At 35.1% G+C, this 24,199-nt stretch overlaps 4 protein-coding genes across 6 annotated transcripts in view; 2 read left to right on the top strand and 2 right to left on the bottom strand.

Annotated features, from left to right (window-relative positions):
* Nucleotides 1-24,199, top strand: part of LOC149618785 (glutamate receptor ionotropic, NMDA 2B-like) — a 274,821-nt gene that overhangs the window by 122,966 nt on the left and 127,656 nt on the right. The gene's annotated exons all lie outside the window — the stretch shown is intronic.
* The window catches only part of LOC149618789 (ATP-binding cassette sub-family C member 1-like), a 245,074-nt gene that overhangs the window by 169,373 nt on the left and 51,502 nt on the right, over nucleotides 1-24,199 (bottom strand). The window lies entirely within an intron of this gene.
* LOC149618794 (uncharacterized) lies at nucleotides 6,397-10,369 on the bottom strand. 2 transcript variants are annotated; one of them, XM_089853943.1, is made up of 4 exons: nucleotides 9,745-10,369; nucleotides 9,087-9,225; nucleotides 7,213-8,788; nucleotides 6,938-7,006 (listed from the first exon to the last, which is right to left on the bottom strand). In XM_089853943.1, exons 1-4 carry the CDS (start codon nucleotides 9,984-9,986, stop codon nucleotides 6,996-6,998), a joined length of 1,968 nt encoding a protein of 655 aa, XP_089710069.1. In that variant the 5' UTR covers nucleotides 9,987-10,369; the 3' UTR covers nucleotides 6,938-6,995. The 2 variants fall into 2 exon arrangements, with proteins under 2 accessions (XP_089710068.1, XP_089710069.1); XM_089853942.1 differs by having other exon boundaries at nucleotides 6,397-8,788.
* Nucleotides 10,505-13,985, top strand: LOC149618793 (uncharacterized). 2 transcript variants are annotated; one of them, XM_089853947.1, is made up of 7 exons: nucleotides 10,505-10,873; nucleotides 11,732-11,832; nucleotides 12,040-12,105; nucleotides 12,637-12,835; nucleotides 12,908-13,002; nucleotides 13,094-13,313; nucleotides 13,730-13,985. In XM_089853947.1, the coding sequence occupies exons 1-7, from the start codon at nucleotides 10,660-10,662 to the stop codon at nucleotides 13,906-13,908; spliced, it is 1,074 nt and encodes a 357-aa protein (XP_089710073.1). In that variant the 5' UTR covers nucleotides 10,505-10,659; the 3' UTR covers nucleotides 13,909-13,985. The 2 variants fall into 2 exon arrangements, with proteins under 2 accessions (XP_089710073.1, XP_089710074.1); XM_089853948.1 differs by lacking the exon at nucleotides 10,505-10,873 and adding an exon at nucleotides 10,938-11,581.

Here is a 24,199-nt window from a genome sequence, read left to right as displayed (position 1 = left end):
ACTGTTGAAATCGCTTTGAACTAGTATGAAATAGGGTTCCAAACCTGCACGGTCAAACAAGTTGTCAACCGACTCCCGTGCAAGTGTGAATATAGCTATAGGTATTTGATAACCGTATTTGATCGAGTTTTGAGTATTTGATGAAAAGCAAGTTGCTTTTAGAGGCAACTTATATATATAACTTACGATATTTTTAAGCTGTACGATTGACATACTTATGGCTTCTAAAAATTATACATATTTTCAAACGACTGCTGATTTTGCTTGTTATACTTGCGATGCATGATATTGCTAGCAAATATCGTTTAGACCCATACTTGTTGAGTACTATAATAGGTTTATGGTTTGAACGATTCTTTAAAGCACCTCTTGGAAGGGTTACGGTTCGAATTGTTTGAGGTTTGTTCGGGTTTTTTCGCTTTTTCCACATACAATAGATAGTATGATCGTTTGAAATAAGTGCTTGAATGGTTCCGATTGCTTGAGCAAAGTAAATGGTTGCTATTGTAACAAATAACCGAAAACATTTCTTGAAATGAAACTGCTTTGTATACAGGGTATTACGGGAGGTGTTCTTTGGGAAATGAATTTTGAGTCGAAAATGTAACTTCCATGGCATTTTATCCTAAGGACACTGTTTTCAAGTTATAATTGGGAGTATTTTAGGGATGACCCCTTAAATTTTGTTGACTTGGATTTCAGTTTCTTAAAGGCCGGGAAACGGCGAGAAGGGTTCTTGTCAAACTGAAAACCGTGCAAAGCGGTTCTTGTCAAACTGAAGATAAACAATGGACAGTCTCTTAAATTTTGTTTCCCCGACTTTTTGCATCCCCCATTTAAGAGACTGTCCATTGTTTATCTTCAGTTTGACAAGAACCGCTTTGCACGGCTTTCAGTTTGACAAGAACCCCTAAAAATTTTGAAGCACGGTCGCCCATTGTTAGTTCGATGCACGGTTTTCAGTTTGACAAGAACCCTTCTCGCCGTTTCCCGGCCTTTAAGCCCCGTTTACACGAGACACTTTGAAGCCGTTTTTAACCGTTTAGGAAAGGCCTACACGGTTTCAAATTGTCTCGGGTAAACGCGGCTTTAGTTTAATCAGGGATAGATTTAATTTTAGAAGTAGGAATGGAGAACAGAGTAATCTGGGCGCACGTCAAAGTCCCAGATCCCCTTCCACGGGAAAGGGGGGGTATGAAAGAAGAAAATTACTTGTTTTTCCCCGTCCCCGTCAGCAACGTCATCAAAACGTAGTTTAAGTGAGCCAGCCAATAAAATAATTTAAACTTTTCGTTACGTGTTGGAGGGAGGGGCTCTATACATGAGTCGGACTGAAGTAAATACTAACCGTTCTCCATTCCTACTTCTAAAATTAAATCTATCCCTGGTATTATGTTATCTGAAATACAAAAAGAAATTCACATCGAATGATAACGAAAATGTGTGTAGCAACTTTGAAAACTTCGGTATAGACTAGTAGCACCCCATGTTATTTGTCCATAGACCTTAATACAGTCAAACCTGGGAAACTGCCATTACTCTATATTTATCAAAAGAATTGTCTGAAGTACAGTCATTAAAAAGCAAGCTCATTAGTAAGAAGTTAGAACAGTTCAATATAAACTCCATCCGAACAAATTGCACAATACACACACGGTTACAAGCACAGTTCATCAAAACTACTTTATTCCTTACGTCATTTTATACTACATATTCATACGCCTTTATTTCCCTATTATAGCAAGCGGGTTTGCAAATAAAAAATAAAAATATAAACCCAAGCCTGTACATAAAATTTAAATTTCAAATTTTTATACTTTTTTTGAGAAAAAAATATAAAATATAAAAATATGCCTATAGTATTTTCAAAATAAAACAGCTTCCAAGTGGATGAATTTCTCTATTCATTGTAACAGTGGTGTAATACAGTAGAAGGCTAAAGGAGCTTTCTTCTTTAGCAAAATTATACCCATCTCAATCAATAGTCACGTTAAATGGGATACATTGAACCAACAGAACTTGAACATATATAAACATATATTAAAGACCGATGTGTGTTTTCAGTGAAGCCAAGCCTACATTGAGGATATCGTTGCATTGGCGTAACAGACAACTGATGGTGGTATTTGATGTAATGCGAAGGAGCAAACATCAGCTTGTAATGAGAAAAATATTCCGGGGTTTCAATTTCAATCTGGCGTCATATCGGGAATTTCGGGACTGAAGTCTGGAGGGTTAAAGGGGAGGGGTTAAAAGGGATCGAGTCTACCAAACGATCAAAAACAAATCCAATGAAATTTCTTCGCTAGCTTCTCTTTTCACTCTGTTTACTTTTTATCCCAAGAAAGGATTTACTTTAGCGTCGAAAAAAAATACTGACAAATAAGGTGGTCGAATGCAGGTATTTGTGATTAGCAGCAAAGAACCCGGCGTTGGACGTCAGGATATTTTTGTTTGATAATTTTCGTGCCGCCATTTTTAAAAGATGGCGGATAGCAAGAGTATGTTAAACCCCAACAGTAAATCTTTATAATGAACCATTTTGTAAAATAATAGCGAAATCAACAGCAGAGCAGGAACCGGGCGTTGCACATCAGAATGTGTTCATTAATTTTCGTTTTGCCATTTAAAAAAGATGGCGAATGGCATGTTCTGCCACAAAAGTCGTAAAGCCCGTCTGTAGGTTACAATGAATCAGTGTGCTAAGTTTGTGGGGAAAATGAAGTAGAAAAGGGTTATTTTTAATTGATTAAGGGTGTTAAAATGTGCATTAAAACAGTAGTGCAACTTCCCAAAAATACTTTCGTGTTAATTTACAGTCAATTTTCAAAGTTGGAATTTCAGCTCGCTAAGCCTAACTCTATTTTGCAACAAATTTTGAAAATGGAAATTATTCGCTTCTCCCTACATGGATTAGCCCGCTTAAATGCTCGCTCTCTTAATTTCGGCGTTATTATTTTAATTAATTTATGAAGTTAAACTACATTGTACTACACCTTTCTCATGTAAAATCCACTATTATTGAATATTAAGTTTGTAAGTTTCTAAAGCACTGTTACTCGCTAAGTCTTGGCCCTTTGAGCACACCAAGGCTTAGCGAGTAGCAGAACTTCAGAAGCTCTAAAAACGCCATAAAAGTTGTTTTAACCTTTAGAAAAGTGTTGGATATCGTCAACATTAAAAAATCTGCTTTAAAATCTAAGCTTTGTAGATAAAGCTGAGAGTTTGGACTAGGCGTTATTTATCAGTGAGTTATATAACGTTTTCTTAAATAGATACTGATTTTACAAATAGTCATAAAAAGTGTACAAAAGAAAATGAAATTTCTAAAAACAAAAATATGATTCTATGTTTACATTGAATGTTCCAATAGACCTTTTCGACGTAAAGAAGGCGGATATAAGGTGCTTGATACATTGCAGTCTCTGCGCACTCTCACGATTCAAATTACTACAGCGCAGGCGCCAAAAAGCGAGATGGAAGGCAGAGTTTTATCCCCTTGTCTTTCCCTTTTAGTTGCATCGAAATGGTCTATTCTTAGCTTTATTGATGAAGATTCTTCATAATCAGCCCTTGATCGATTAGACAATTGACCCCAATTAACCCCCGATTTACCAGAAGAATGCTTCGAAGGAATGAATCTTCGATTGATCGATAAAATGACCTAAATTAACCACAGGTGCATTAAGAGAAAATGGCCCCAATTTTTCCTTAATTAAGGTATAAAATTAAAGTACACTATCCCAATCATAAGATATTTTTCATAAGTTTGTCACTGGTTACAAACTGGAGCTTCTCATGAAGTGACGTAGGTGAAACGTCAGAGATTCTCGTAAAGCGACGCCTGGTGAGACGCTGTCAAAGGCTTAGTACAGACTAAATAGGAAGATAGACCGCCAAACCGCGTGTAGTCAATTCTCGCTTGTCGTTCTCGAACCAAGGCTCGAACTAGCTCGAGCTGTAAGTGTCTAGCATTAAGAACTTGTATAGGTAGGGACATACTTATGGAACATATCTTATAAATTTGTGGTGTCCCCAATTAACAATCAATCAATCAATCAATCAATCAAAATAGGGCTGCGAGTCGATATATACTGTTCGTAATTAAGTCACCCTTTTAATAACCAAAAGACCAACGACCTTCGAAGGTACAATTATCAGTACCTTAAAAAATTGCCGTTTTTGATCCACTTTAATTTTATCCCTCTTTAACACGGACGCGGGCGCTTGAATCTAGTTCGGCCGTCTACTGCCGAGAGCGTCTCACGTTTTGGAGGGAAAATTCAGAAACCGCTACCAGAGGGCCAACCGTTGGTGTGTTATCAAGAATTTGGTTGCCTCGATACTTCTAGTCCCTTATATTACTTCTGGTGTTACGGATATGATCAACCATGCAATTTGGCTAAATTCGCAAATTAACGAATTATAATTTGCATAAATAACAAAAAAAAACCTTTCTCAAATAAACAGGGTGTTTATGATAAGTCTGCCATAAATTAAGGGGAATGTTCTTTGGGAAATCAATTTTGAGTCGAAAAGTTATTATGACATTTTGCCATCCGGGCCACTGTTTTCGAGTTCTGATTTGCGTGTTTTAGGGATGACCCCTTAATTAACTTAGCATTGGCTTTCAGTTTGTTAATTAAATTTAAGGGGTCATCCGTAAAATGCTTTGGACCATCTTACTTGAAAAGTGTGATCATTGGGGCAAAATGTCATACAACATTTTCTACTCAAAATCGCCCAAAGAACATTCCCCTTTTTTGACAGACCTTCTAGAAACACCCCGTGCACAAAAATTAACTTTTCACATTTAAAACCACAACTTCCAAATACGGAAACACATAACCTCTTCTTAAACAACATCAAACAGAACTAAATGTATCTTTGGCAATATTTTTATCAAAACATTATTTTTATATAGTTTAGAGCTCTAACCCCGGAAGCCCGTCTCCTTATACCAAGAAATGATATCTAGTTTACTAGGGAGAAGTTAAATAAATTCGCCACATTTCCAGCTTTATCTCCAGTCCAAACGTAGGTCCGGAGTTAATCCCCGCCACCCCTAAATTACAACCAGCATCTCATATTGGTTCTTGAAAACTCACGTCAGCACGACGCGAATGACGAAAATTACAGTCATATTTTCCGACTGAGGAGAGGCGAAATAGCCCGGCCTCCTTTCACGTCCCCCCTTGTATTTTGAAAGGGGGACTAGAAATGTGGCCCGCGAATACTTAGGCATCTTACACCTTCTCCCTAGTAAACTAGATATCACTTCTTTCATATATATTGTATATCGAAGTTTTTAATTCTGCGGACTCGGCCCCAATATCCTGTTTACTTCCTTGACTTCCCCATCCCCCTTCTCTCAATTCCTTATCCCTTGGCCCCAGAAGGATCACATTCACTAGTAAAGCTCCTTAGGAGATATCTATTGCCATAGCAAAATCTTCTTTTCTCTAAAATAAAAGGCAAACAACATTTTTTTCTCCAATTTTCATTTCTTCATTGATGGTTTATCTACTATATACTGTATGTACAGTGTATATACAGTGTGTAAGAAATCAGAGCCGGGAGGACCAATGAGTTGAAGTGGCAAATAGTATGCTGCCCTTACAAAAAAAATCTTAAGAAACCTTGAGAAAAAACTTTGGAGTTTGAAAGGGTCCTTGGGAGTTCGAACATTGGTAAAATATTTCCGAAGAGTTCTTTGGGAATTTTAAGGGAAACTTTGGGAGTAATAATTTGGGTTTTTCATTGGAAATTAGTTCTTAAGAACCCTTAGGAAAATTAATGGGAAACTTTGGGAGGAGAATGTTTGGTATTTAGAAAGAAATTTTTTCTTGAGAACGCATTGGAAAATTAAAGGGAATCTTTGGGAGAGAAATTTTTTGTATTTAGAGGGAAAATATTTCTCAAGAACGCTATGGAAAATTAAAGGGAATCTTTGGGAGGGAAATGTTTTGTATTTAGAGGGAAAATATTTCTCAAGAACGCTATGGAAAATTAAAGGGAATCTTTGGGAGGGAAATGTTTTGTATTTAGAGGGAAAATATTTCTCAAGAACGCTATGGAAAATTAAAGGAAACTTTGGGAGCATGATGTTTGGTTTTTAACGGGGAAAATATTTCTTAAGAACGCATTGGAAAATTAAAGGGAAACTTTAGGAGGAAAATATTTTAATTTTAGAAGAAAGATATTTCTGAAGAACGATATGGACAATTAAAGGGAATGTTTGTGATAAACTGTTTTTGAGCTTAACTTGAAATTTTCTCTCAAAATCCTTTAAAAATAGAAGGGAATATTTGAGAGAGATATTTTAAGTGCTAATTACAAATATCTCAGGAATTTTAACAAAAAGTAATCGAGAGAATAATTTGGTCTTTAAATTAAGTTTGAAGGAGAATCAATGAAACAGTTTTTTAATATTAATAATTTAAACGACAAAAATCTCAAGTATGATAGGTAAGTTTGAAATATAAAAACGAGTTTCAATTAATAGTTACATACATACGATATAACCAAAACAATGGCCATTAATTGGGAAATATTCAAAATTAATATTTTAGTCACTTTTAAAAAATTAAGTTCCATCCAAAACTACGTTTAGCTTAATGAGGTATTGTTTAGGTTCTTTAACAATTTTCAAACATTTGTTTAATTTTGTTTTTTCAAGAGAAAGAAGTGTTTTTCTTTCTGTCACTTCAAATGGGTAAAGAATTTGCGGAAGGCCATTTTCAAATATTTTGAATTCATTAAACTGGAGAATTTTTAGCTTTTGGGCAGAGACATACACTTTTTTATTAGATGTGGAATAAATTTGACTAATCTTGAAAAAGTTAATATTCTCGCCAATCTCGGTGTAAATATAGCAGTTTTCTATTCTTTTACTTCTACATTTTGCACTAAAAACCAACCCATTTATTGTCACTTTTTTATGCAAAAGCGTAATCGAGCGCTCGATGCCATGCTCTTCTAATATCGCGCTTTCATCAACAGATAGCTTTGAAGGCAATGTTTTACCCAAAATAATAGTTTTTTCAGTTTTGATTTTTTGCGATGGGAATTGGGAATAATTGTTAGTTAATGAAGCAAAAAACTTTGCAAGCATAGGATTTAGTTTAAAAACTTCATTTTTTAAGACTAAAGTGGGGATAAATTGCAAAAACAAAAATCTCTGGGAGATCTGAGTTTGTACATATTGCGTACCATGGAAAAGTTTCAGTAGCCGACCATTATTTGATTCAAATGGGAAAGCTGAAAATGACCAGAGTGGGCCCCAATTCGCAACACAATCAACTAAATGATAAACTTGATGGATGTTGAAAAGCATGTTTTTTACTCCATAAAGATTTTCATAGCCACTGAGAAATTCGCAGACAGTTTTTCTCGCTTGAAAGAGCAAGTTAACAGGTACTGATCTTGCTAATAACAAGTGAAATACCATAATTAACTTCATCCAATTACTGTAAAACTGACCGGGCAAAAGTCCTTTCAAAACGGATGGAGAGTAAAACAATGCCCACGCTCTCCATTCAGACGCTTTCCAATATGCTCGCTCTTCAAATGACCTAGGCTTTCTGGTAAATTCCTTTGGCACTTTTATTTTATTTAGCTTTGCGTCCAGTTCTTTCACTTTCCGGCCTAAGTAATAAGGTTCTTCGTGTGACTTAGAATCCAACCATAAATTTGTGGTTGTTCTTATAACACCTAAACACAAACAATGCATATAGTCCACGAGTACATCTTCTATTAAGTCAAAGTGGTTCATTTTTAACAAAACTGATGGCCCTTTAACACCATTGATAATTTCTTCTTTGTTTACTGCATTTGTGGCATCGTCAATAAATCCCAGCTTTGTCCGCGCGTCTACATTTTCAAAATTTTTGTAAGGGTAGACCCTTATATTGCCTTTCCCTTTTTCCACCATTACTCCCGGGTGATAACACCATGGGCAACCAAACATTCCATTGAATTGAGTCATATTTTGTATTGTACACCGAGCTATTGTGTCTACAGTACATGGTCCGGGGAATACTCGGGATCTTATTTTCTTCTGTTCTTTGTTTGTCCAAACAATCCCATTTGAAGAAAGTGAATTTATAATTTCAACGAAAGGTTTCAAAAAACAGTTCATATTGGGTTTTTTTTGTCCAAACCAAAGGCCTGCGCAAAGAGTATTTCTCTGTCTAGCTCCTATTGGCAACTCATTGATGGTGAACTGTAGGGGCCAAATATCAAATTTTGACGATTCAAAAATAGGAACGCCGTCAGTGTTCCATGTTATTGAAACGTCATCGTCATTCATGTTACTTCTACGATATTTTGAAGATTTCGTAATATCGGAAATATCGAAGTAGCTTATACTTTTTTTTAACTCGGGGCATATCAATTCTAATAAGTTTTTGATTTGAGATTCAACATCAAATACTAAAAAATAATTTCCACCCTTTAATAGGAAATCTACATTAAAATCCGAGTTGCAAATATCGCACATTAGTTCATCTTGACCCTCTCTCTCTGGTCCCAAATAATTCGATTTACAAGCATCATTTGGACAATAGAAGTACGGTTTAACCAAACCTTTTGGGCTTTCAAAATATTTGTGGAAAAGATACTTTGTTATGGGAAACGATGTGGACACACTTTGCGGTAGATGCCATCTAATTAATTGCAATAAGCTAGAAGTAGCTTCTTCAGATGTGTGGTGTCTTAATATATGCGCCATTATAAGGAGCATACTCTCTTTTTTTGTTAAGTGAGATCCTTCATAAATAGGTTCATCCTGGAATAATGATATGTTGTATCAAAAATTTAAGTGTTAATTAAATGTAGCTAGGCCTATAGTTTTAACTAAAGGAGCTAGAAATAAAATGCCCCCCTCTCTCTTCTGCCTTCACTCAGCGCAGTGTTGCCAAGCCACTGCCACTCGTTCTGAATTACAGGCATTTCTCTGGTCTTAATTGCTTGCATAGCTCACCAATGGTCTCTTGGGTCTGGCAACAATGGAGGCACCGAAAAACAACCTTTTGCGAAAACTATGTACCATAATAGAGTAACTATTCTTATAAAACATAATATACCATATCAGTTTTTGCGTTATTTTCATTTGTTTCGTCCTCGTTGTTATCATCACTATCATCGTTGTTATCATGACTGTCATCATTTTCATCAATCGAACTAGAAGTGCTGCTATTTTCTGCACCTGGCTCGTCAATGTCCCTTAAATTAATACTAAGAATTTGACTCGGCTATAATAGAGGCCTACCATTTCAAATAATTTCAAGAGTAAAGTAGTATCATAAGTTTATAAGATATGTTCCATAAGTATGTCACTACCTCTACTTCGTAATGCTAGAGGTTTAATGAGAGCTAGTCCAAGAACGACGCGAGAATTGGCTACACTCGGTTTTGCAGTCCATCCTCCTATTTAGTCTACACTAAGCCTTTGATAGCGCCTTACCAGGCGTCGCCTACGTCACTTCATGACAAGCTCTCATTAACGAGGGACACACTTATGGAACATAGCTTATAAACTTATGGTAGTATAGATAGAGTACTGTCAGTGGTACCGTGTAGCAACGTCACATTTCCTAAAAACAGGCGCGCTCAATATTCCCTATTTCAAAGCGCGGCTAGATCGAGGGAGGGTTAAATTGTCGTTTCCCCTTTTTACTGACACTACCCTATAGAAACTAAGCTTTGAAAATATAATTATCAGTGTTAAGAATAATTTCTTACAAATCTTGGCTTGCTTCCATATCCGAGTCTTCAAGACGTTCTGGATGGTGAATTTGGTGGTTGTTAGATTTGTTAGCGTTTTCTTCGATAGGCATTTGCGTAACAAATTCCGATTCAGAGTCCGAACTTAAGATAACATCTTTGGAAACATTTTGTTTATTTTTTTTGGTATACCGTGCTCGAGATCTTTTCGGTATTGTTTTTTTGTCCGTCCACAAATATTCACGATATCGCTTATTCATAGTAATAATAGGTATTTATATATAATAGTTAATTATGCCTTCAATGTCAAGTTAAAAAATATAAAAATAACCGCCAGCATTTTCTGTAACTTATAAAATAAAAAATATCTCTAGAATTTGCAAGACTAGCTCATGAATTGTAAGTTTTAACTTAACACACTAGTGACCAAAAGCATCCCCCTATCTCTTTGCTTTGCGACACTGGTTTTTGAATTATGCCTGTTACTGAATGCGACCATAGTATAATGGAGCGACCTTGGAGAGGGGTTGAAATCCTTCTAATATATAACCTAGGTTAACCTTTACAGCTCCTTTATCATACCACCTCTTTAACCTAAGAGACGAGGTGGAAAGGAGGGCTATGCCGGCCTATTTTCACGGCGAAAAACTCTCCCACTCGGTGGGGCCGATTGTTATCACTTATTGTGGTACTATCAGGTTAAAGTGTCCCGTTCGCGGAAGGCTTATTTACGCTAGTGAATAAGGAGGTTTTTTTGGGAAAAAAAATCGCCCCAAACCCCGCCCGGACCAAAATAGGAAAGTTTTCAAATTCCAACGCAGTAACGCACTGTGTACTGAAGGGGTTACGCTAGGAAGTCGTTTTTAATTTCGTTGTTAAAGTTCGGAATTTGTCGTTTAAACTTGATTTAGAAGAAAGTATTAATTAATAATTATGTCAAAATCAAGTTCAGAGTTGGGACTTTTTGTTCTGGTTAAATGGCTCCAGCTAGAAAAGCCTACGTTAGACGTGTATCCCATTAAGACCATTGTAAACAAAGAACTGGCTAACGAAATTTCGGGAGCCCGGGATTTTTCAAAATTTATTGGAATGGAAAGCGAGGTTTACTATAAAAGGAAACCCTATCCAGCTAAGCTGATGGCTTTTGGTAAGTAACCTTTTTTTATATGTAGAAGTTTAACCACTGTGTAATGTGAAAATTAAATCTCAGTTTTGAATTTTTTTAATCGCGATTTAACATTTTTAAATGGAGAATGAAATTTAATCGATATATTCATAAAAATCATGTAAATTAAAATAATTTTTCGTAACAAATGCCCGTTACTTTTACTTAAATTTCCAATGTTTAAAACCTAATGCGGGATTCCCCGTAGATTTTGCGGGAGGAAAAGTGGCGATAGAAGTAGAGGTGGAACGCCGCGGTTTAGGCTAGTGTCATCCTCCTTGCTAGTCTTAAAAATGTGAGATAGCAAGGAGGGGTGGGGGAGGAAACGAGGAAAGAAAGACCTCATGGCGGTTTTATAAAAATATAAGCTTCATCATCAAAAAATTAGCGTAGGCTTAATAGCTCAACTTTTTAAACTTACGTAAAACTAATAGATAGTTTACACACATGGAGGATTCAGACCATTTATACCAGGAGGACAGCAACCCGTCTGCTTTTGTCCTCCATGTAGCCTGGCGGTCTGGTGTAAATGGTATGAATCCTCCATGTGTGTCTGTGTCAACTATCTATTGGAGATTTTAGTTAAGTGTCCTCAATTATTCTGAAATCTCTGTATGGCCGCTTCATTCTCTCTTTAATCGCCAAAAATATAGTTAAATTTTCAATTGCTAATTGTGATGCGTACATCAAGTATGTATAACAATATTAATTATCTGAAGTTTTTTCATAATAAATGACAATAAGAGTAATAATAATAATAAATGTTATACAGTGGTTCACCTTGTGCTTTTATTTAGTAGGGAAACGGGTTGGTTGTATTTAATAAATTTAATGTTTCAGGAACTAATGAGGAATTAGAGAAGAAACGAAAACACATGGCTTCCCAAATAATTGTGGATCAGACAGTTACTAAGAAAAGTCGTGATCCAGCTGTTAACAAAGTAAGATAAGAATACAAAATCTTGAAGTCCAATAAAATATGACTGATTGAGCAGTATTTGGGGGCCTAAAATTAAAAATGTTCACATTTATGCAATCTCATAACCATACATGTATTTTTAATTACCACTTACTAACGAATTATGTCATATTTTATGGAAGTAGCAACATTTTATGCAAATCAGGGTAATGTGGGTTTTGTGTGAAAGGTTATTTTTCTGATCTGCGAAATGCAACGAAGGATGACACATTCATCAAATCGTTCTGTTTATTGGGTGATTTGTTTTAAAAACATTTTATCTAGCCCACAGCTGCCTTTGCCAATGTTCTTTAAAAGTAGAAAAAATAATAGAAGAATAATAGTAGAAGAAATAATTTCTTTTCTTATCTAGTTAATGATCTGTCTTTATAAACGACTGTTTTACACTTAACAGCTTCTCTCTCTCTCTAAATTAATATTTCAAGGTTTTGAAAATAAAAACACATTCTAAAATTCTACTGATGAATTGTATCAGTTTTAACCCAATGTAGTGTAAAAAAAATTATAACCTGTATAATAGCAAGGCCGCTGAGGGTCAAACCAACAAGGAGAGGTAAAATACCTTGAAATTGGAAAATAATTGGGGTGGGGGCTTGCCTCTCCTACGTGGTTACAAGGAGGTATATCTCTGCTGCTGGCCAGAAGCTTTGTAGAAAGAAAAAAAATATTTCAAATGGATAGCACTGTGTGGAAACAATGGCAATGATGGCAGAGATATGCCAAATGTACTAACTATAAAGTTCTAATTATTTTCGTATTTATATAGCAAAACCAATTATTATTGAATGAAATAAACACTGAAATTCAGGAAGCTGCTGGTGTTAGTAATTTGGCGGTCATAGAAAAAGAAACTATGAATGATTCTTCAAATGCGAGAGAAGAGAAGCTTTTGAAAAAAATTCAAAAACTGAAGAGGAAAAATGAAATTTTGCTAGAAGAAAATGAAAAATTGCAAAAAGGGGCTGGTATGAAATGTTTAATAATTATAAAAGTTGTTATTACGTTTTTTATCAATTTCGAATTTAATTTTTCTACAGAACTGGATCATTTGATCAGTAAGTTGAGAAAGGTGATTCAAACTTGCAAAGAGAGTCGCATTCACTCTGGAAATGAATCGGAACAAGAAGAAATGGTAGGGCAATTGTACAACAGCTTTTATGACTAAAAATAACTTATACTCCATTATCCCTTCATTGAATGTATACGAAAAAACATTTAACTAGGTTGACATTGGAAACAACATATGGATCAAGAAGTCAGATTTGACCAGAGCAGAATTCTCATCTAGTGGAAATCCAAGGTTTTTTGCCAGGAACCTCCTTTTATGTCTTTTTACAGAACATGAATTAGTGAACACTTCAATTAGCGGGAAACAATCCAATGCCTTCAAGGATATTCCAGCTAAACCCCAACTAGACCCAGTGAAAATCAATGCCATTCTTAGTAAGTTCATTTTTGATCCATACAGTGTTATGCAAATGCTTCAATGCATGAGTAATATAAAGAGAAAATAGCCATGAGCCTGACACCTTGTTTGCCTGGTTAGAAATCTAAAAGCCTACCCCCCCCCTCTCCATGTCAGAACAGCAGTCTCACAATATTTTTAAGGCAGCTAGCTGCATTTTACTTCTGTCTTGGCTCATTCAATTATTGGGGGTATAAAAAATTGGGCGACCCTAAATGGGACGGATTGCACAACTGAGTTGAAATTCTCCTACAAGTATTATAATCTCTACTATTTTCTCTTGGTGATATTCAAAATTTCACTTTAATATAAAATAATTAAAATAAAATTAAATAAATCCTAGTATTAATCTGTATTCATAATTAAGCGTTGCTGTTAATATGAATTTTTATAGATTACGTGAAGAGCAAATATGATATTTCATTGGATAAAATTAAAAGGACCATCCAAGACAAAATTAAAGAAGTTACAAATACAAACAAAAAGAAGTCTGGAATGAATGAAACCACTAGACAAGAAGAAACCATTTTTGGTGATGTAACTCTTGAAAATGCCAACCAGCCATTTATTTAAAGAACTTTTCATAGTTGTTTTGCTCAGATTTGGAAATGGGTGAAAGATAAACGGAATAAAAAATATATAAATATAAATTATTTGTTTAATTACGAAGTCCCTAATAATTAGAACATTACAGGGAAAAATCTTTGGGAATATCTTACGAAACTCTTTGGGAATATCTTACGAAAATCTTTGGGAATATCTTACGAAAATCTTTGGGAATATCTTACGAAAATCTTTGGGAATATCTTACGAAAATCTTTGGGAATATCTTACGAAAATCTTTGGGAATATCTTACGAAAATCTTTGGGAATATCTTACGAAAATCTTTGGGAATATCTTACGAAAATCTTTGGGAATATCTTACGAAATTCTTTGGGAATATCTTACGAAAATCTTTGGGAATATCTTAGGAAAATCTTTGGGAATATCTTAGGAAAATCTTTGGGAATTCTTAGGGAAATCTTTGAGAATATCTTACGAAAATCTTTGGGAATTCTTAGGGAAATCTTTGGGAATATCTTACGAAAATCTTTGGGAATTCTTAGGGAAATCTTTGGGAATATCTCACGAAAATCTTTGGGAATTCTTAGGGAAATCTTTGGGAATATCTCACGAAAATCTTTGGGAATTCTTAGGGAAATCTTTGCGAAGGTTGTTGGGAAATGTTTTTGGAATGCTTTGGAAAATATTTAGGGATTTTCTTCAGAATTTCAAGTACAAAAACTCTTAAGAAAATCTATAGAACATCCTATGGAAAAAGGTGCCAAACTTCCCATTATTTCCCATTGAAATCTCTTGAGAATTTCTAAAAGATTTTCCCAAAAAAGAGTCTCAAGGTTTCTTAAGATAATTTTTGTAAGGGTGGAAGGCGAGGGTTTAGTCACTTGAATAATCAGGTGTACAAAACCGCAGAAATCTATTACTTGATTTCTAGAATTCATAGGAATTCATAGAAATTTATCAGTAATCAAATTCATTTTTGTTGGTAATCAAAGGTAATCAGAAATCTTCGATAAAATCACTGGAAATCAAGTGAAATCTGGAGAAAACCAGAAATAATCACATGATTTACTAGTAATCTTTTGTAATCACCTCGGTGATCACACCTATCGTGAAATAATCACACATAATCAATGGAGGAATTCGAAAATACAAAATAAAAATCGTAATCAGTTGAAATAGAAATAATCACTGCATTCATCGTAGTTCACGAATAATCCAATGGTAATCACGGCATTCACCAAAAAAATCATTGGAATTCAAACAGAAATCACAAGTAATCTGCGACAATAATGGGAAATCATTGTAAAGATTAAGGAAATCACCCAAGAAAATCATAATCTTAGAAATCAAGAAATTCATTCGGTAATCAAGGGAATTCACATAAAAATTGAGAAATCAGATATCAGGTTTTAGCCCCTCGTACAAATTAAAACGGTTAGCGAAAATGTAAACCTTGGTTTCTAAAAGTCAAGAACGTCAGTCAGACTTCTTGTTCTTGTTAAAACTTGGAAACTAAACTATCACCACGTGACTAACATCGTATTTAACAATATAAATATTTTCAAGAGGTTATACCATAAGTTCATAAGCTATATTCCATAAGTTTGTCACTGGTTACAAATTAGAGCCTGTCATGAAGTGACGTTTTCTAATTCTAATCGCAAAGTCCAAACTTGTAGCTGTGATAAAAATTTTCTAACAGAAACATGTTTAACGAAGTACAGATCTAAGAGTATTAAACACCAGGGTGTTAAGCTCTGGAATTCTCTGCCAGGGCAAATTAAAACTATTGAATCACTAAAAAATTTTAAAAAAGAGGTTACACCTTTTATCTATCAACAGTTAACGACAACGTAAACACCGCCTTAATCTTTTAATTAATTTAATTAAATTATCGAACTCTATTGTAAACAAGACAGTAGTCTTAATAGATGTTCCAAATAAAAAGCAGTGGCTGCGTTCAGTAACACTCATCAGGAAAAACATCGATGTTTGGGAAAATGAAATCGGTGTTCTTTTGACGTCATGATGACGTTGCAGTTGTTGAACGGCACAATTTTGTGTAATCGATGCTTTTCTTAATGGCGACGATATTATGATAACGTTACGGCAGAGGCTTAAATAATAAATCCGAACTATTTACAAAGATATTGTACTTCAATTTATAAATTATATCAAAATTCTGTCAGAATCCATTTTTTTACCAAAATAATATATTGCTTTTTAGTGTTATTATCCATAAGGATAATATTTGTGAATTCTTCATTATTTAAAATTGGTGGAGATTGGTCGCGGCACAAAATGACGAAATTTACGTCATGAATCCGATGCTCATCAAAAAAACCTCTTCTCACAGCTGATTTTTCTGATGGGCATCCGATGAGCATCATGACATCACGCCCAAAGACGCGAAAAACCGTTCAGTAAGACATCGATGTCATCTTTTAGTCATCGATGTTTTTGATGCCGGTTACTGAACGCAGCCCTAGATTCTCGTAAAGCGACGCCCGGTGTCGAGTCGTTGTCAAAGGCTTAGTACAGACTAGAATCATGGTACTAGTCAGGAAGGGTTGGTTACTTTTCTTGTCCACCATTTTTAAAGACTCATCATCAATTAAAATCATATTACATTCAACCCGGATTTAACGCTTGCTTAGCGTTGAAACAGATCTCCGCTAGTATTTTTCAGTTATAGTTTCAAATTTAAACGCTCGACAATGCACCATAGGAAGAACACATATAAGTTTAAGAATGTCTTTACCTTGATTGAGTACGACAGGGAGCTCCCTTCACTGAAGAATATAGTTTGTTTTTATAAAAACCGAAATTTTTGACTAATGAGTTTCTCCCTTGGGGGTCCACAGCCGTTAATGAATGAAAATTCTTTTTAAAAATTAAATTTTAACTTTTTTCCGCCGACTTAATTTTCAAAGGGTAATTTGCTTACATAAAAATACGATGCTTATTCAATTTTTTTCCACATTGTTAAATATCTTTTAAAATATTTTATAAAGTCTGTGTATTTAGTTATTTGCGCAAATACTGACAATGATTACTAAGTAAGCTACCCAGTGTATACCCGGGTCTTGCGATGGACTGAAAACCTGGAAGAGTTTCCTGTCTACATAGACACTTCCCCCGCCCTTATGAATTATTTTCACGCTTACTTTTTATTAAATTTAAAAAAGCTATGTTTAATCAAAGTGTCTAGACTAGCACGTTATTTACAGACTTGATGGCCGGTGGTTCGCGAACCCAGACTTGAGGACATCATTTTAACATGGGACCCGCCATTAAGATTCTGGTTCATTATATAGAAGGTTCACGCTCCCAGCATCCTCAGCGGTTAGGTAGGGTAGTACGGTACGGAAACGTAAAGGGCGCCTCCTGTGTCTTACAAAGAGAAGCTAGTTCTCATACAAGTACAATGGCGCTACGCGGCGACACTTAACAATCGCCTACCGTGGAATAGGGTTTACACGAAATTTTCACATTCAAATTCCCTGACTCTTCCAGGTTTTCTCTCACCTTTTTCTATATTTTCCCGGACGTTTTTTAGGCCCAATAAGAAGGGGTGATATAAGTAAATAAATTATGAAACATGATATCCCTAAAACGGAGTTTACAACTGGATGTGTGAACCGCAGATATTTTAGCAACTTTAATCAAAATCCCTGACTTTGTCGAAATTCTAAGAGTTCCCTGACTTTTCCCTGCTTTCGTGATTAAATTTTAAAAATTCTCTGACTTTTCCCAGCTTTTTTGTTTAAATTCTAAAAATTCTCTGACTTTTCCCTGCTTTATTTGCTTAAAATCTAAAAATTCTCTGACTTTTCCCTGCTTTATTTGCTTAAATTCTAAAAATTCTCTGACTTTTCCCTGCTTTATTTGCTTAAATTCTAAAAATTCTCTGACTTTTCCCTGCTTTATTTGCTTAAATTCTAAAAATTCTCTGACTTTTCCCTGCTTTATTTGCTTAAATTCTAAAAATTCTCTGACTTTTCCCTGCTTTATTTGCTTAAATTCTAAAAATTCTCTGACTTTTCCCTGCTTTATTTGCTTAAATTCTAAAAATTCTCTGACTTTTCCCTGCTTTATTTGCTTAAATTCTAAAAATTCTCTGACTTTTCCCTGCTTTATTTGGTTAAATTCTAAAAATTCTCTGACTTTTCCCTGCTTTATTTGGTTAAATTCTAAAAATTCTCTGACTTTTCCCCGCTTTTTTGTTTAAATTCAAAAAATTCTCTGACTTTTCCCTGCTTTATTGTTCCTGCTTTAAATTCCTTGACTTTTCTATGAACTTTTAGACCCATTAAGATGCATACATTTTTGTCAGATATTTCCTGACATTAATTGCACTTGTATCCAATTTCCGTGCTTTCTACGCTCGTATAAACCCTGCAATGTTGAGCGTTTACGCTAAACTAAATCTTCATCTATAAAAACCTACACAAGAAAACCATTATGATTCAAAAATATGCCTTTAATAATTTTTATAAAACATTATATTTTGCGCGAATTCGAACAAAATATTTCTACAAGTTTAATGTGTAGGCGAATATTTAACAACCACAGTCTTACAGTATCATTAGAACGAATGTTTTGAAACCCGACACGAAAATGACGTAATTCATATTTACTTAAATATGAATCCAAAGTTATGGAATTTATTAAAGCTTTTGAAAAAAACTTTCAAATGTTCAACGTCGTAATTTTAATAAGAGAAAAAAATGGGTCAAAACATTGATATTAAGAAAAATGCAAAAACTAGAAGACTTAATGAGATAAAAAACACTTTAACATTTAAATGCACACAAGATGTTTCTGTAGGTTTAATGTGTGGACGAGTATTTAACAACCACAGTCTTACAGTATCATTAGAACGAATTTTTTTGAAACCCGACACCAGAAATGACGCGATTCATATTTACTTTAATATGAATCCAAAGTTATTGAATTTATTCAAAGCTTTTGAATAAAACATTTTAAATTTGTATCATCGTTAATTAGAGATAAAATAAGTAGGAATGCTATATAGCTCAAAAACTATTAGACTTAAGCAAAAAAAAAAACCCAAAGAAACACTTTTAAATTTAAATACACACCGTGATTTGATTAGTTATCATTGAGATTGTTTTTCACTAACATTTCGAAAATGCTAGTCAGCAATCTCTTGCAAAGACCCGGTTCCAATTGCTGGTAGAAATTTGTAACGAAAACATCATTCCAATGCGCAACCACGAACTTCACGGCTTCTATTTTCAGCCAGTTTGATTCGTATATTTCCGCTGACTGAAGTACGTAAGCAGCATTCTCCACGGAAATATTTCGCAGTATGCTGTCTGCGCACATGTTCTTCAAATCGGGTAGAAGTTGAGCGGCTTCCAATAATCCAAAGTGGTTTTCAACGATGTTGGGGGGCTCCTGACCAGTGTACAAGAAATGCAACAGATCCTTGACCACTGAGGCGTCAAAAACCCCAGTCCAGTCGACGGTATTCGTTCGACTTTCCTTCATATCCGTTTGGAACATTGTTTTGAAATACTCGGAACGTGATGCCAAGACGAACTTGTGACAAGGAAATTCCTGATCCATGCTTTTGATGATCGTGTCTGTTAGAATTCCATCGTCCAACATGGTCTTTGGACCTTCGATCAACGGATTTTCGTCGCAAGTGGTAAAGGTGATCAGGATTTCAATCTCTTTATTCAAACTAGCGCATTGTTCATAGCCGAGGGAGTACACATAGGTAAAGGCGAATACATGGAACTTTGGCGCTAACATGTTCTCCTTGCGGATCGTTACTTTCTTTTGGTTAGTGAAGATCTCGACTTGGCAAGAACATTTTTCGTACTTCCGGTTTTGATTCACTACATGACCATTCAAGCTCAGGAACCAATAGTAATTAAAGTGGGTGTAGAAACTCTTCATTTTCCACAGGTGTGATTGATCGCCATCTTGATCATGCGCTTTAACATTAACAGTCCATTCGTCATTAATATTTATCTTTCGCCGAAACGTTTGTTTACTTATTTTAAATGTTCCGTTGGCTGATTTTGCTATATCAGACATAATTCGGCCTTAAATTGTAGCAAAAACTAAATACTTTCAACCTGTTTCAGCGAATAAATACCGCGCAAAAGTTTCACCCACTGTTCACGTTGAATCATGCAGAGCTACTGAACCAGCTTAGACTTGTTTGACAATACTTTTAATGGGTTTATTTTCCCCGAAGAATATAGACTACGGAATAGAAACTCATTCTTCCGCTACATTAATTTCAGTCAAATTAATCTGTAAACTAATCGCGATCAAGTTTTAATTCACTATTCATTTAAAAGTAATATTCTTGTTAGCAATTATTGCAACAAAATTTAGCACTTATCCACAAACACTAGAATAGTATCTTTGAAATCGAGTATTTTTAGTTTTTATTCCTTACGCTTAGTTTTCTGCATGACTCTTTGCTTTCTAGCGTGAGAACCATGTAGATGGAAGGCGAGAAAAATACGGATTCTTCGTTCTATCTCGTGATTGGTGGAACCGGTGTTCCAATGCTGAATACAGGCTTAGCAAAAGCTCATACATAAAACGAAAAGTATACTTCATTGAAGCTTGCTCGATCGTGCCTTGAAATATAAGAAATCCCCTTTTTACCCTAAAAGGGAGCCCAGTGGTCCTATAAAATCCTATATTTTGCAACATTCAAACAACAGATTATTCAAGTTTCAAGAGCACATGCCTTTAATGATTTTCTGAAAACTGAATACACATGTTTTTATAACACAAATAGTTTTGACAAAAAAACTAAGTAAGAATGTTTCTGCATTTTAAAGATGTTCAAGAATTTTTCAAAGTTACAGCCAGAATAAATGTTTTTAACTTTGCTAAACCGAATTTATGAAATGCAATCAACACTTTTGAAAATAAGGTATTTAAAAAGTGAATGTTTTTAACTTTAAACATAATAAAAATAATCATCATATTTATTTTAATATGATTTTTGAAAAGTATTGAAAGGTTTTGAAAATACCATTAACAAAAGTAATTATTGATTCAGTGTTTTCAGTGTCCTTATTCGTTAAGCATGTTTTGCCTATACATATCGAAGACGCTTTTGAGTAGTCTCTTGCACATGTCTGAATTCAGATGTTGGTAGAATTCTGTAGCCATTACTTCGTCCCAATGGGCAGCCGCAAATTTAACGGCTTTTCTTTTCAAATAGCTTATGTCCAATATTTCTGCTGACTGAAGTATGTAAAGCACATTTTCCACATTAATATTACGCGCTATGCTTTCAAGACACATAACTTTCAAATCGGGTAGAAGACAAAGTCGGGCGGCTTCCAATAATCCAAAGTGATTGTCGTCAGTGTTGGGTGGAATTTGTCCAGTGTAGAGGAAATGCAACAAGTCCTTGACAACTGGGGCTTCGAATTCCTCGGTCCAGTCGACTAAATTACTTCTTCTTCCGCTGACGTTATTGACGAACATGTTCTTGAAGTACAATGAATGCGACGCCAAGACGAACTTGTGGCAAGGAAATTCCTCTCCTCTGGTTTTTATGAAGACGTCTGTTAGGATTCCTTCATCCAGCAACGTCTTCTGCCTTTCAAGAAACTTATTCGCGTCGCACGGCGCAAAATGGAAAACAATATCCATTTGGGAACAAGTAATCGAATTACGGATTATGAGGGTGAAATGAAAGTTATTGAACAATGGTTCTTTCATGTATCCCTTGCGGATGAACAATCTCTCGTTTCCATTAAGCAAAACATCCATGTCGCAATAGCATTTTTCGTAAGCCACATTTTCATCGCCTACGGAACCGTTGACATTGAGAAAGTAAAATCCAGGGACTCCAATACAGGAACTACTCATACTCCACTCGTGAATAGTCTCATTTCCATACTGATCATGCGCTGCAACATCTAGGAACCATTGGTCATTCACTAGTTGTCTCCCATGATACCTTTTCTCTTTTATCTTGAAAATTCTTCTGTTTGGCATTGCTGCATTAATTAGCATATTTCAATAGTACAACGCAACTTCGTACGAATATTTCTAACCGCTTTTAGTTTAAAACACGCGTATGGTTCTCGTCAACCGTTCAAGTTCAATGTGAAAGTCAAACTGAGGAGCCAGCTAAAAAAAATTTCCCCTGTATGACTGTTTTTCTCTTGGCGTGGGAACGTGGCCGTTTTGAGGGTCGAAAGCGAATGTGGCGTACCCGTTCGAGCTCCTGATTGGTTGAATCTTAGGAATATGGCGCGCTTTCGAAATACACTTACCGAGGCAAGAGCTACGAGAGGTTAGGGTCTAGTAGATCCGGTTCACACCGGCTTTCATTGGATCGTAAAAGTGAGATTGTATTTTCTGAAATTTCTAGTATGTCTACTTCACCCCAAGCAGTGCCCAAAGTTTAAAGGCTGACACTCGGTAAGAAATAAATATTATTAAATTTGTGTCATCAATTTAATTATTATTAAATAATTTAAATAAGGCTAAATTTAGGAGACATCGTATCATTTTAAGAGTACACTTTTGTAGTTACTTCCGTTTTTATTATCTGTTGTTACTCATGATCTAAGTAGATAACAACTGATTACATACTACTAATTGCATACCCATGTGCATTAATGATTTTAGTATACATATTTTCCCGCCTCCATTATTGCAATTTTAAGACAAATGATTGTTGCGCTGATTCATCTCTTCAACGCTGTTTTCGGAAACTCCTTAAAAAGGTTTATTTCCCACTTCGGTTAACATGGAATAGTTTTTGAACTCAAGGCAGCAATATTTACAGAAGGAATTTTTATTAACGATGCAATTCAATTAATATTAAATTGGACATTTTTAAATTATTTCATAAGGAAATACGCCTCTTTAAGTATCTATCTGAAACTGTTTGGAGGAACTTCTCCTGACAATTTCCTTCACGTCAGCGCTTCCAAGAGATCGGAATTGAAAAATCACAAAGCCATTTCCTTTTCATGCTAAGAGAAGTATACATGGGGTGGCCTAATTTTTACTTTAGGGTCCCTCTTTTTTATCGTTTGGTTTTCCTTCCCGTGTTTTTTACACGGATTACGCGGTACTTTCCACCCCTTACGCTACTAATGTTTTTACATCTCGAAGGAAAAACAGCGTAAAAGACGAACATGTTCTTACCATGCACTTACATAGATGATTTTGGGGGGAGAATATTACAGTACGAAAAGCTCGAGGATAGGTTTTTTTAATCCAATTCTTGTACTAAAGGGAAGCCTTTCTCGGCGGGATTGTCTCATAATTTAATACCGGGTTGGAGGGATTCTAGGTTGCAAGGGTTTCTCTACAGATCCCATTCAGACATCGAAACTTAATGGTAGATCAGAGATTTTTGCTAGAATTTAAATTCAAGTTCGGTATAAATTTAGTATTTTTCAGTATCCTATCTTATTGGATTCTTGAGATATAGTGAACCATCAGTGATTGAATTTCACTAATATGCAGGTTGATACAGATCAGAAGAACGCTTATTTTGAATACAGTTTCGCTGAACTAATAGTGAAATCAGATATGTCATTCTTATGTCTAACTTGAACGCGGTACCTTACTCGGAGTCAAAGGTGTCACAATTATCATACCGATTATTTCTGCATTGACAGAACAGCATAATTTTATTTCAAAATAAGTCCTCATTTAATACCTTAATATATTCAATTCATATTCACGTATAATTCAATATAATTTTTCAGAATGACTATATGGCCATGTATAAAACGATATGACCTCACGACCTTTAAAAGGTCAGCCAAAGTGTTCCTCCGTAAATATGGAAATCACACTTTTGCAAAACTCCAAAAAGAAATGCATAAAATATTTCGCGTCAAATGCCTATACTGGGGTTACCGTATTGACCCAAATATGTCAAAGGTCAAATATCTAAAAATCGATCAGAAAGCGAAGATATTTCACCTTACGAGAAATCTTATCTTACGTTCTGACCACAAACACGTCTAAGAAAGTTGAACATAAGACCCCGAAAAAAATATGTTAAACTAAAACTTTCAAGAAATCTAGATAAAGGTATTTTTAATATCAAAATTCGAAGATCCCGCCACTCTGAGTAATCAGTATATCTTTGACAGAACTAAAAGGATTTAATATAATGTTTGACAAAGCTAAAATGATTACAGGTATCATAACTTCATAAGATATGTTCCATAAGTATGACACTACATATACTTTGCACTGTGTACGACAAGCGAGAATTGACTACACGCGGTTTTGCAGTCCATCTTCCTATTTAGT

The sequence above is a fragment of the Phalangium opilio genome, unplaced genomic scaffold (assembly GCF_054372755.1).
Source record: "Phalangium opilio isolate 3A_F unplaced genomic scaffold, DU_Popi_V2 ptg000209l_1, whole genome shotgun sequence".
Classification (NCBI taxonomy): domain Eukaryota; kingdom Metazoa; phylum Arthropoda; class Arachnida; order Opiliones; family Phalangiidae; genus Phalangium; species Phalangium opilio.
This window is presented reverse-complemented; position numbering and strand designations above follow the sequence as displayed.

Bases quoted from the DNA above. Each gene is read 5' to 3' on its own strand.
- LOC149618794 (XM_089853942.1), bottom strand. From the start codon at position 9,986: ATGAATAAGCGATATCGTGAATATTTGTGGACGGACAAAAAAACAATA. The intron at 9,226-9,744 runs GTAAGAAATTAT...TATTAATTTAAG, and splicing joins ATGGAAGCAAGCCAAGATTT to GGACATTGACGAGCCAGGTG. The intron at 8,789-9,086 runs GTATATTATGTT...TCATTATTCCAG, and splicing joins ATAACGCAAAAACTGATATG to GATGAACCTATTTATGAAGG.
- LOC149618793 (XM_089853947.1), top strand. From the start codon at position 10,660: ATGTCAAAATCAAGTTCAGAGTTGGGACTTTTTGTTCTGGTTAAATGG. The intron at 11,833-12,039 runs GTAAGATAAGAA...TTTGTGTGAAAG, and splicing joins GTGATCCAGCTGTTAACAAA to GTTATTTTTCTGATCTGCGA. The intron at 13,314-13,729 runs GTAAGTTCATTT...GAATTTTTATAG, and splicing joins GAAAATCAATGCCATTCTTA to ATTACGTGAAGAGCAAATAT.